The sequence below is a fragment of the Epinephelus moara genome, chromosome 13 (genome assembly GCF_006386435.1).
Source record: "Epinephelus moara isolate mb chromosome 13, YSFRI_EMoa_1.0, whole genome shotgun sequence".
Classification (NCBI taxonomy): domain Eukaryota; kingdom Metazoa; phylum Chordata; class Actinopteri; order Perciformes; family Serranidae; genus Epinephelus; species Epinephelus moara.
Window position 1 is genome coordinate 11,312,481 of NC_065518.1, and position 12,774 is coordinate 11,325,254.

The window sequence follows — 12,774 nt, forward strand, 5'->3', positions numbered from 1 at the left end:
TAGACCAGCTCTCAAATCTTTAAAGTAGCTTTAAATCACCGGCCCCATCAAGAGGGAGAAGGATGAGATTTAAAAACCAGTTTTTGTGTTCAGTTTTACATGCTCCTCCAACAAATGGAGATGAAGTTCTCTTTAGATAATGGAGAAAATAAACATCGTTATGAAGATTAAACATGGTAGTTTTTCGACTGGCCAGCTCACTCAGTGTAAACGTCCATAGTACAAACAGGCACTCTGACTGTAGTTAAAAATCCTTTATTAACACATGGATAACCAACATGTTTCGACTAGAGAGTCTTCATCAGGGTGTAAAATGCATTGGAAACAGGTCACATAATATTCAGGTATAGCCTTACTAGACAAGTAAACCACATTAACAGAAATTGCAAATGAACCTGACATAAATGTATACTATAAATAATGAACATATTTAGTAACAAGAAAAAATGTTCAATGTCGAATAAATAAAAAGGAAACAACCATGAAGTAAAATAATAATTGTTATATATATTGTGACAAACCTGCACATAGAGTGGCAGGAACTGAAAATTATAAGATATGTATGATAAGGACAAAAAACAATGTGTGAACGAACAACAATGCATCATGTGTATAAAACTGAAATATTTGTGAAGTGTATAACCCATGATAACTAACAAAAGGATTTGACAGTGGGGATAAAGTTAAACCTAAATATTCAAAGGCAGGAGAACTTCATAGAGCTCACAAAGGATCACCCTCCAGTAATATATGTATAAACAGGTCATAAGTGATATTGTACATGTAACAGAGAGTGTATAAAAACACTCATGGTTTCAATCTCACTAATACTAGTTCAAACACATGACAAAAATACTGAAAGGAGGCTTTAGTGTAATAAAAACCATAATAAGTCATCTCCAATGATACATGTCCAGAAAACATGACAAACAGACAATAATATAAGAAACCAGAAGTAAATGTCTGAAATAATCTACACTTGAGATCAAGGTACCACCCCTAGTGGGGACCTTTTCTCTTTAAAAAAAAAAATTATGTTAATTATTCATAATTTTCCTGTAATTTCTTGTCACTTTTGGCATTTAGAAGTGGAGTTCAGTGTCAGCAGGTGGTGATTACATACAACACAACCAATGTGCAAACAAACAGCATCACTCCATCATAACTAACAAAAAAACAGCAGACAAAAACTAAACAATGTACCTCACACGACACATCGTACAGTAGACATTAACAGTAACACTTTACTTGAAGGTATCTACATAAGAGTGACATGACAATGTCATAAATATGACATAACACGGTCATGAACCTGACATGACCAGTTGACATTGTTTGGGTTGTCTTGATTATGACAACTTGACATTAATCAAAGTGACATTACCAGAAGTTACATTAACAAGAAATGCACCTCATTTTTGTGTTTATGACAAGTTGACATAATGATTGATACAAAGACATCATCTGGTGATGTCATCCTGGGTAATGCCAAGTTGTCATAATAAGGGCATCCCAAACAAATTTAATGTCAAGTTGTCATGACAAAGACATCTTCTGGTGATGTCACCCTGGTTAATGTCAAGTTGTCATAATAAGGACATCCCAAACAAATTTAATGTCAAGTTGTCATGACAAAGACATCATCTGGTGATGTCATCCTGGGTAATGCCAATTTGTCATAATAAGGGCATCCCAAACAAATTTAATGTCAAGTTGTCATGACAAAGACATCTTCTGGTGATGCCATCCTGGGTAATGTCAAGTTGTCATAATAAGGGCATCCCAAACAAATTTAATGTCAAGTTGTCATGACAAAGACATCTTCTGGTGATGTCATCCTGGGTAATGTCAAGTTATCATAATAAGGGCATCCCAAACAAATTTAATGTCAAGTTGTCATGACAAAGACATCTTCTGGTGATGTCACTTTGATTAATGTCAAGTTGTCATTACAAAAACCAAATGACAAAACTGTTTATGACATGTACATAATGTTTATAACAAGTTCATGACCATGTCATGTCATAGTTATGACAGTGTCATATCAGCCTTATGTAGATACCTTCAAGTGTTATCGAAATTTCATATTGGCATAACAGAATTCCAAAACTATCTCAGCTGACTTATAAATGAGCCTGCACAGTTTCAGAAATGTGTCACAGTGATCAAATTCAAGTCAGCTCTGTGTGTTTTATCTGTTCTGAGTCGAGATCCTCTGAGAAGCCTACGAGCACAGCAAAAGAACTCATTTATTCTTTTGCTCCTTAATTATCCCAAGGCAGGGTTAGGAGAGACAGGTTCGAATTTAAAAATCTCCAAATAAGAAGCTGATTTATTTTTGATGAGACAAAGTAAAAATTTTCCCCTTTTTCATTTTACAATGCCTAGTTGTACGTTTGAGGTTATGTCTGTGACAACAAAACAAAAGTAGTGTAATCAGTACGCATAACTCTACACAGACAGGAATATTGTAAAGTAACATGTTATCTTCAAATAAAGGTAACTAGTTATATGTAATGTATTACATTTTAAAAGTAGCTTGCCCATTACTGGTTACGATATGATCGACAGGAAGGCAATCCAGGCACTGGACCTGTGTATCTTATCTCATGTCACTCACAGAGGTTTTTATTAACTTATTTTTTTCCATTATTGTCTATTAATGTCACCTGTCATGCCGTTATATGGGTCATGTGATGGCCTCTGATTGGTTCTTGCCACTATATAGGTGGGGCCATACCTGTGTTGTATGTTTTGAAAGTTCCAACAAAGACTTGTAGTGGTCGAAACATGTTGGCTCTTTGAAAGCCACTATAATTAAGGCTTTTAAATATTTCCTTCCTCATCTTTTTATGTTTTCGGAGTGCCTGGGTTGCCTTACTGTCGATGCTGTTGTTTCCCGTTCTCCACAAGCACCCGACACAAGATTTTGATACATGCGTGTATAAACAGAGCAACCAGTCTTCTTCTTTTTTTACTGTTTACGACATGTCTTGCTGTTGTTTCTTTTCTGTGTCCACCAAAGTGGCGGCTCGTCTGATTTCACATGCTGCTGCCAACAGTTTACCTGCATTTCAGACCCTGGTTTCTATCGAACATATTTCATCAAGATGTTTTAGTTGTAAAATATGAAGTTAGTTGTACAGCTGTGACACAGATGGAGTGGTTTAAGTACCTTAAAGTGTACAGACGGTACAGTATTCACTCCACCTCTGTGCTTCAGTGCAGTTGGTGGATGGTAGTAATGATGCACGGTGTCTTAAGTGACACTAGCGTTGCATGGCCGAGAGAGTTTCTTTGATGGGTTTTATCTAGGTCAGTGGTGTGAGGCCATGCATATACATACGGAGCCTAATACACACTTTTCTCCCACACACCGAGCCACATCAAACGCAGCAGCATCTGAAAGTGAAACACCCCGAACAGGTGTTCCTCAGGAGAGCCTTCTTGCTTGTGTTTCTGTGCCTGCAGGCGCTTTGCTCTGGGTCTGTATCTGCAGTGTGTGTGTGTGTGTGTGTGTGTGAGAGTGTGTGTGTGCTACATTTATAAAAACATATTTCTCCCCTGCAAAAATTTCTGCTTTTCAGAAAAGCAAGCTTTGGATGTGAGCACTCCCGAGATGCAGCATGCTCTCTCTCTCCGGATGCTCGGATGATGAGACAAATATTTTTCGTATCTCTGCAGACAGTCGTCATTAGAGTCACGCCTCACTGTGGAGCTCAAAGTGTTTGCTGCATTGTGACTTCCATGTTTCGAAAAGGATTGCTCATGAAATTCAGAATTTGCTCTCTTTTCAGCAAAGAAGAGCTCGGCAGCCCGTCCTCTGGGACGCTGTGAAGTTGTTGTGATGAAATAAACTCACTCAGGTCTATTTTACAGAATTATACAGTAACCAAAAATAGTTTGGTTCAAATGCAGAATAAATACAGGAAGGCATGTTTTTACACTGCAGTGTTTCTCTACAGTGTTAACGTTTATACTCTGTTGTTCAGGTCGTGTACAGACGAGCTGACATGGCCATTGGCTCTCTCACTATCAACGAGGAACGCTCGGAAATCATCGACTTCTCCGTGCCGTTTGTTGAGACGGGCATCAGCGTCATGGTAGCCCGCAGCAACGGGACGGTTTCCCCATCTGCCTTTCTTGGTAAGAATAAAACAACTGCTTCTCCTACAGACATGAGTTAGTTCAAAGCAAGGGCATAGGTTCTGTTTCAACAACACATAAAGCAAGTAGCCTGAAGATTATGAAATGTTGAGCGTCAAACACTTCGTTTCCTGCATTCTGAGGTAGCGGAGAGCGGAGGTAGAAAACCGAAACTAACTGAAAACACCTCTGATCAGGCATAAACCTCATGATCGTGTGACTTATTGTCCACACAAATGTTAACTTTTCCACCTCAAATAAAGTGCAGTTACTGTCCTCAGCTTTTCAGTGTGAGTCTGTCCCAAACAGAGCAAAGGTGTCTTTAAGTGAGGCGGACACAGAGCACAGTGCATGTTCCTACCTTCACGACCAAACTTTGTTCAAACCTGTCATAACATCCATTATCCTGGAGTCTGATGTACAGTACGTGTCAGCCGATGTTGCTGCCATCTTCCTCCTCACCACTTTTTCCCAGGATGGCCTACTTAAACGAGTTCTGTCTCTGCAGACGCTTCAGGAAACTTCCCATTAAGCTTTTATCCCGCCGATAACTGTAGCCTACAACTAAATCCCCTTACGTGCCGCACACACACCTAAATCCCTTTTCCAAAACCCCAAACAACAAAATTCAGCACAAAATCCCGAACAGTGTATTTCTGTCTTCTGGTTTCCTCATCCTGCTATCCTCCTACCACATATGGTGACCCCCGTGACAGGCTGAGGTTTAGAAGCGGGAAGTACAAAAGAGACTTACTTTAATCCTTTATGTTTGTTCCTTCACTTCTCCTCCTCCTCCAGAGCCCTACAGCCCAGCAGTTTGGGTCATGATGTTTGTGATGTGCCTCACTGTTGTGGCGGTGACAGTTTTTGTGTTTGAATACTTCAGTCCAGTCGGCTACAACCGCAGTCTAGTCAGCGCCAAAGGTGAGTTTCAAACCTCTTTGTTTCACTGCTGCTGGCAGAGTTTATCCCTCCTGAGTACAGTGGATGATAGAGGAGAGAACGATCACTGCAGCATCATCACGACAAGCTCAAGTGATGTCCATATTTATCCCACAGATTCCCGTGTGTATCATATTCTGTCAGTGTCTGCTGTTTTCAGGCACAAATAATTTTACATATTTGTATTTATGTTATTAAAAAAACAAGCCAGAAGCTGTAAAATTCAAACAAAGATCCATGAAATGTTCTTAATTCAAGACCTGCAATGTTAAGAGTTCCTCAACAGGGTTTTTGGGGAGAGGGCTAATCAATCCCAGAATGCAGCGCTGACAGAGCGTGCCTCGTCTCCGGGTCCGAAAGGTCATTTTCCTGTTTTAATTAGCATTCGTCGCCGCACTAATCGAAGTGTGATTGATGGCGGTGGCACCCTCCGTTGCTGCACATGAGCTACGGTGGCAGAGAGCGATGGAAAACGGGCTGAGGCTGTGAAATTGTTCCTTGTGTTTGGAAGTTTGCAGAGGGGTGCGAGATGGATCATGAATACTGACACGGTGAACAGTGGACATGTTTTGCTTCATGAGAGAGCGTGTAGAAACAAATATGTGACTTCTAGTCATCACATTGACAGTCAATACATCTGTGGCAAAAAACTGTAGACTTGGGTGTTTCACCCAACAGATTTTCTCAGTTACCTCTAGAGTCATCTAGCCATGAACTGATTTTTGCTTCACCCACAAGCTGTCATCCCAAGCAGCTAATGACTTAATAAAAACATGTGTCTACATTTACGAGGAATTATGAGGGCCAAAGCAGGAAGTAGTATGATGCTGTTACAGTGCAACAAAATCCACAAAACAGGGTCAGGATAATCTCTATAAACAGATATCCGCACTTGATCTGTGGGCAACAGTACAAGATTTTGGTGTCAAAAGCGTTCTGGCTTCCGTTTGTAGTTCAAGTAGACCAAGTAGTATTGACCAGTGTGTGAGTGGCAGGTAAACAATCCCATAGGAGAGGTGAATCACAACGGCTGAAATGCAATTTTTAACCCATCGGGTTTGACGACGATTTAGCTTTCTATTAGTTGTTGTTTTTATTTATTTGCATTCATATGAAGGTGTCTCTTTATAGAGATTAGCAGAAATGAACAGTGCGCAGAAGAGGAAGTCTTGGCTCAGATGCCCTCTGCCCCCAGAGGAGTATTGTTGTCAGATCAATAGCCGATTGGTTCCAAGATTAGGGTCGGGGTGGTTGGATGGTTCGACAAAATGTCCAACCATGACACTGGAAACCACTGTTTGCTACTAAATAATCAACAGTGGTTACTTTTCACGATGACGGTGATCGTTCCCTGACCTTAAGCAAACTGATTTTATGCCTAAACCAAACCGAAACACTTTAATTTTTAGTATTGTACTGATTTTGAAAGGGCACTCACAATTTCCATCTATTGTTCTGTCAATATATAGCCGGGGGGGGGGCTGAGAGCGGCAGACGTGCTACAACGGCCCAAAACAAAAATAAACAAATACAATAACGGCAACATGCTGCAAATGAAAAAAAAACGTTCTGCAGAAAGCCAAAGCAAACAGGCTGCAAATACAGAAACAATGCAAAGTTGAAACACACAAACCCCAAAAACAAATGTGAAAGAACAACGCTGCATATCCAGTCAACACAACGGAAATTCTCCAGGCCTCTGGAGGGAGCGCGAGGTGGAACAGCTTGATTTTTAACATGAGAAAGAAAGGTCAGTCAAGAGAGTGTGTTTGTTTTTGAAGCGGGTAGAAAAAGACATAAAAAGGTACATTTTCTTTTTTACATTTGGCCTTCATCTTTTACAGTATTATAACAGAGCAACATATTTACGTAGCTCCCCCTAGAGGCCTGGAGAACTTCTGTTGTGTTAACTGGATCTACAGAATTTGTCGTCAAAGTTTGTGTGTTTCTGATTAGGGATGGGCAAAAGATTCAGTTCACCCCTGGGTGTTTACAACCGTTTTTATTGAGCTTGAACACCAAAAACAAAGATCCATTCACCTCTTGTATTCAAGCAGAGGCTCTTAGTGATCCCAAAATCCAGGTGAATACGACCAAAACTATTTGCATGTCTAGAGAAGAAAGAGGAGAGGAAATTATGTTTTTTAACATTTATGAAAAAGTCAAGAGTACCTGTATTTGTTTCTTGAGTTTATCTTGAAACTCCATAAGCACTCAACCGTCCTTTTGGACATGATTCTCAAAAGAAATCTCCCTACAGAGCCCTTTCTTTTCTCACTCTGGGCTAGAGACGTCTCCAGTTAACCAGAAACAGCCCGTCTGATTCCCTGCACCCTCTGTTTCCTCAGCTCCTGGTGGTCCAACGTTCACCATCGGGAAGTCGGTGTGGCTGCTGTGGGGCATTGTCTTCAACAACTCGGTCCCCATTGAAAACCCCAAAGGAACGACCAGTAAGATCATGGTCCTGGTCTGGGCCTTCTTTGCTGTCATCTTCCTGGCCTCGTACACTGCCAACCTGGCTGCCTTCATGATTCAGGAGCAATATATCGACACCGTGTCCGGGCTCTCTGACAAGAAGGTAAGAGACTGAATAAACAACACTCGGAATAATAACCTCAGAGTGATTATGAGGCGGGACGGCTACTGAAAGTCCACGCAGACATACAGAAAGCAGGCTGTTTTTGTGAAGCTCTGAGATACGGAGCGGACCCCGTCTTTGTGTTCAAATCCAGCTACATCATCTCGTCTTTCCTCTGTTCATCACTCTGCATCAACTAACAAACCGTGAACGGAAGAGAGACAAAAGACTCGCCCAAAGCCTTCAAGATGAAGTCAAATAAAAGGACTTTGTTGTGAATGTCTCTGTCCCTTTCCTATCAGTGGGGAGCCCAGTGGCATGAATGACTAATCAATTACCGCCTTCTGTCAATACAGATGGTGTCTGAGTCTCCACTCGTCCTGTCAGTATTTCGGTCTGTCTATCAATATTCCCCCTGTGCCGTCTCCATCTCTCAACTCGCTCACATTGTTAAAACAAGATCGCGAAATGTCAGGCGATTAAAAACAGTCAAGCCACAGAGGCAAAACAACACCCACAGACTCTCTCTACCACTTAAATATGTCACACACACACACACACACACACACTAAAGCTGGAAATGGGGCCTCAGAGGAGCTTTGCAGGAAGCATTTTATTCTTCACAGATAGCGAAAACAACTCCCCGGCAGGGATCAGCAGCGCCACCTCAGTGATCTATGGTTATATTAGCTGACTGTATTAACTTTATGCAGATGCATCATGTCCCACAGCACGAGGGACTAATATAAATTACACTGCACAACACAACCTCAGCTGCCCCATAATTCTGAGAACCTACACGACAGGGGATTAAGGCGGGTTTAAGTTGTAGGCTGGCTGGGTTCACATCTGGCAGGTTTAAAAGATAAGGTAACCTCTATATTTTTCTCATTGTCGATAAATGCCATTAAAAAGACAAAAATCAATGTGTTAGTCCGTTTCTCAATATTCAAAGTCTTAATCTGAAATAGAACTGTGGAAAACCATCACAAACCTGATGAGCGTATCCATGAGGGACCCGAGGATAATCAGACCTAATTCAAAATGTGGTCAAACCAAACAGACCCAAATAAAGAAAGAATGAAAACACCGGCAGCATAAAACACCATCAATTAATGAGCAGCTCCTGTCTGAACATGTCATTTTGGCAGTGCTTCATTTTACCAGACTGGAGGGGTGGGAATCACAAGAGGATCCACGATACTTAAGTCACGATACAATATGATTGCAATTTTAAATATGTTGCGATATGTGTTAAAATATATTGTAATATTGTGCGATTTATTAACTTTTTTAAGGTGTAAATTATGTCCCCAAAGGAAAAGTTTGTCCACATCTGTTTTATGCAATAAGATAAAGTTTTCAGTCTGTCCATCTCACCTCAGCCATTTTCTTTGTAGCAGCAAAATGTATCTAGTGGACTGAAAAAGCAACTGATTATATTATTCTCGTAGGCTGTCCTATGGTTTCACTTGTATTTGTCGTATGTATAATTAATCTAATTAAAAAAACGACACTTAGCACTGTGTGACGATATTGCAACACAAAATATCGCAATACTATGCTGTGTCGATTTTTGTATCTGTTCCAACTGTTCAGAAAATAGGACTTTTAACCACATAGTTGTATTTAATCCCAAGTAAATATTCAATTATTATTAACAACGTGGCTAAATGTCACACTTGGTTTTAGCAACCCCCGAAGAACAGTGCTGGGCTTTGAGGCCAATTTTCGTAGTGGCCAAACTGTGGAAATAAAACTCCGGGGTCCATCACGTGATGCTGCTGGGCTCAAAAACACTTTTTCCCGTAGACTTGCATTGTGAAGTAGATGTCTGTAAATCAGTGGATACATTTTTTTGAGAGTCACAACCCCAAGAAAATGACTCATTTCACTATCAGGATTTGATCGATTCAGTTCAGTAACATTTCAGAAGTCTCTTAGAGTCCATGGCTGCACCCGACTCAGAATAATGTCAGACAAATCAGATTTACTAATAAACCATGAACGGATGAGAGACAAAAGACTCGCCCAAAGCCTTCAAGATGAAGTCAAATAAAAGGACTTTTTCAAACACGGTTCATCTGCACACACAGTGATGCCACACAGCTGGTTCAATATCAGCAAAGTTTCCCTTTATATTCACTGTCTTGTGTGGCGATCAGCAGTGATGTGGTGGTTCACTTTTACACTGTGATCTGTAGCCTATAGTTCGGCTTTAGCTTCTAACTATCTTTGTCCTTTTAACCTGTTGTTGCTGCTGAGTCAGTTTGACATCCTGGATATATCCTTCAAACACAGACTGTAGACCCCTCTGTCTGCTTCTCTCCGGAATCACTGTTTCTAATAATATGATAATCTTTCCTCAGGGAGTGCAGTTAGTGACAGTATGTGTGTTTCCATTAACCCTAGAAATGCGCAAAACCTAAATATCGCAATAAAAAACTGGTAATGGAAACACCTACATTTCGAAAAAACTCTCAAATATCGAGAAAAAGTTTTTACGCTCTCATGGTGGTTTTTCAGACGTGTCGATATAGAAGTATATCGCAAAAGTGTAATGAAAACACTTTTTTCGCAACTATAACGTTACGTCACCGGACATTCAAGTTCTCTGTGAATTCCTCGTTCCTCTCCCAGAAATCCTCTATCCGTGGTCGCTGCCACACATAAGGACTTTGCCTTTGGAATACCACTCGCTGTCTTTGTCTTCGGCTGTAGACTACTGCAACAGCAGTAGTGGCAACCGAGATGATTGTTCCAGCTCGCAAGAGATTTGGAATGTCCATCTTACTTCCACAAACAAAGTGAAGACTCGCTGGACGAGATTTTACGAGAATTACGGCTCATACACAAAACACCTTTTAATGGAAACACCTGCAAGTCGCAGTTGTACTTTGTCGAAACTTTAGGAATATTGCATTTATTTTGCGTAAAACTGTAATGGAAACACGACTAGTGTGGGCTCCATGCTTACTCTGACAGCTTGTCGGACCATCACGAAGGGGCGGGGCTTAGCGAAAGGTCAATTAGCATCAATTAATCAGAATAGTGTGAACTGACCTCTCTGTATTTTTCTGGTTGCCTCGAATTACATATTACTTTACACATTATTAGGAAATTATCCAGAAATTATGGACCTGTAAAATATTATAATGCAATATGTAAAAATATATATAATGTTTTCCTGAACCTCACAGTTCCTCTAACAGGCATCAAATCTGTATTTGTTGGGGCACTATTTTCAGTGGACTGATACACATATAATGCATTTTCACATGTCTGCATGTTAAAGATCGCTCCCTGCTCCAACACAGCTGATTCAAATGATCAGCTCGTTATGAACTCCTGAAGCTGCCTGATAATGAGCTGATCATTCAAATCAGCTGTGTTGGAGCAGGGAGAGATCTTTAACATGCAGGACAAACGGTTTGGGAGACGCTCTGCTGTGTTTCAGGTTTAGAGGACCCTGTTCATCACAAGTCAAATGGGGATATGCTTTGTGATGTGGCTCACAATTAAAAACACGTGATCAAAATAGGCAGATTGTGTTTACTAGAAGTGTCTAACTCAGACTGCTGAAGAACTTTCAGAGCTGATGATTTGATAGCTGAAGAAGACCTCAGGAGACTTGGATGGATCACACAGTATTTAATGAAGACTCAACTGATGAGAATCACAGCTCAACGAGAGATTCTGAGGGTGTCCTTGCGCAATTTAGTTGGCTCTGGCTAAGGTAGGGTGGCCCTGTGGTGAACTACTGATCATCCCCGGCTGGGTTGCCTGGGTGAGGGCGTCTGATGTTTGAAAAGACACAAAACGCTCTATAGCCCCTTTTACACTGCCAGATTTTCCGCGAATGTTGGGCCGTTTTGCCGGCAAGCTGCGAGCGTTTAGACACACAGAGCCAGATTGGTGAGTTGATCCGAGGTGCCCAATTTTCCGCCTCGTAGGGTAGTCGGCCCTCCGCCACAGGAGGGGCTGTTGATGACTTGTGGGAGGAGCTGTTGATGACACCACACGTGAGACCCACTGGCGGTGGACTAACAGGAAACAGCTGATAGCAGGAATTAGCAAGCAGCTAGTAGCAAGAGGGAAATGCAAACCTGAAAGACACTGTAAAGATGAGCAACTGGGGAGACAAGAATTGCGTACCCTCCTTGCCCTCGCAAACGAGGAGGCCATTAACCATCAAATCACGGGGATGGTGAAGGACGGGCCAACTTACGAGAGAATTGCCGAAGGACTGACGAAGGCTTCCCTCGGAGCACGTCACACGCTGGGCTACACGTTTTGTTACATGCTCACGCCCCCCATTGCCCCGAAAAAGGCACATTCTGTATAAACAAAAGTAGGTAGGCGGCATTTTGCCACACTCCCCTATTTTTTTATACTGCAAATGCTGAAAAAAGACTGATTGAGCTTTCCTGCAAATTTGTCGTAGAACATTTGCTCAGAATTAAGCCTCGTTTCCACCAAACACTCTGAGGATGGTACCTTTGGAACCAACAGTAACCCTTCAGACATGGTACCTAGACCCTAGTGTTTCCACCTCAAACAGTACTCTTAACCCTATGGGCCTGAATGACGCATAGTGCGTCCAAATTCACATTTGTTCTTCTCTATAGTTTTTCTCCACGACCGTGCCATGCATATCACGTGAAACAGTGGAATTGTAGCTTTCCGACAAGACCAAGCACTTGTCGGTAGTCCAATGTTTTCACAGCGAAAAACAGTTAGAAAGTTACACTAAAATTATGTATAACAGAGCTTTCATACAGCTTTGCACACACATTACTCTTGGATGGATTACTCGCGAGTGCAGGCTCGCACAGAAATGCCACGCATATTACATGAAAGCGAAGGAGCAGAGCTTTCCAATGATACCACACACATCATTGTCCTATCATCCCATCACGCTATAAATACAGATCAATTGTTTACAAAATAAAAATCTGATGAATTTCTTTACAAGCCATTATACAGATCTTGTTATCAGTCAATTCATATAGTGAGGAATATTGTATCTTACCACGTCTTAGGCTTGCGTGTGTTTCTCCCTGTCTATACACATTTGTAGTCTGGCTTTCAAGATGCAAATATCTCCA

General features: G+C 41.3%; 1 protein-coding gene across 1 annotated transcript in view; it reads left to right on the forward strand.

The window, feature by feature from the left end:
* Nucleotides 1-12,774, forward strand: part of LOC126399812 (glutamate receptor ionotropic, NMDA 2C-like) — an 89,597-nt gene that overhangs the window by 63,733 nt on the left and 13,090 nt on the right. Inside the window, exons 10-12 of the mRNA XM_050060088.1 lie at nt 3,993-4,146; nt 4,945-5,070; nt 7,437-7,666. Coding sequence (XP_049916045.1) covers nt 3,993-4,146; nt 4,945-5,070; nt 7,437-7,666 — 510 coding nt within the window. The remainder of the gene's footprint in view (nt 1-3,992; nt 4,147-4,944; nt 5,071-7,436; nt 7,667-12,774) is intronic.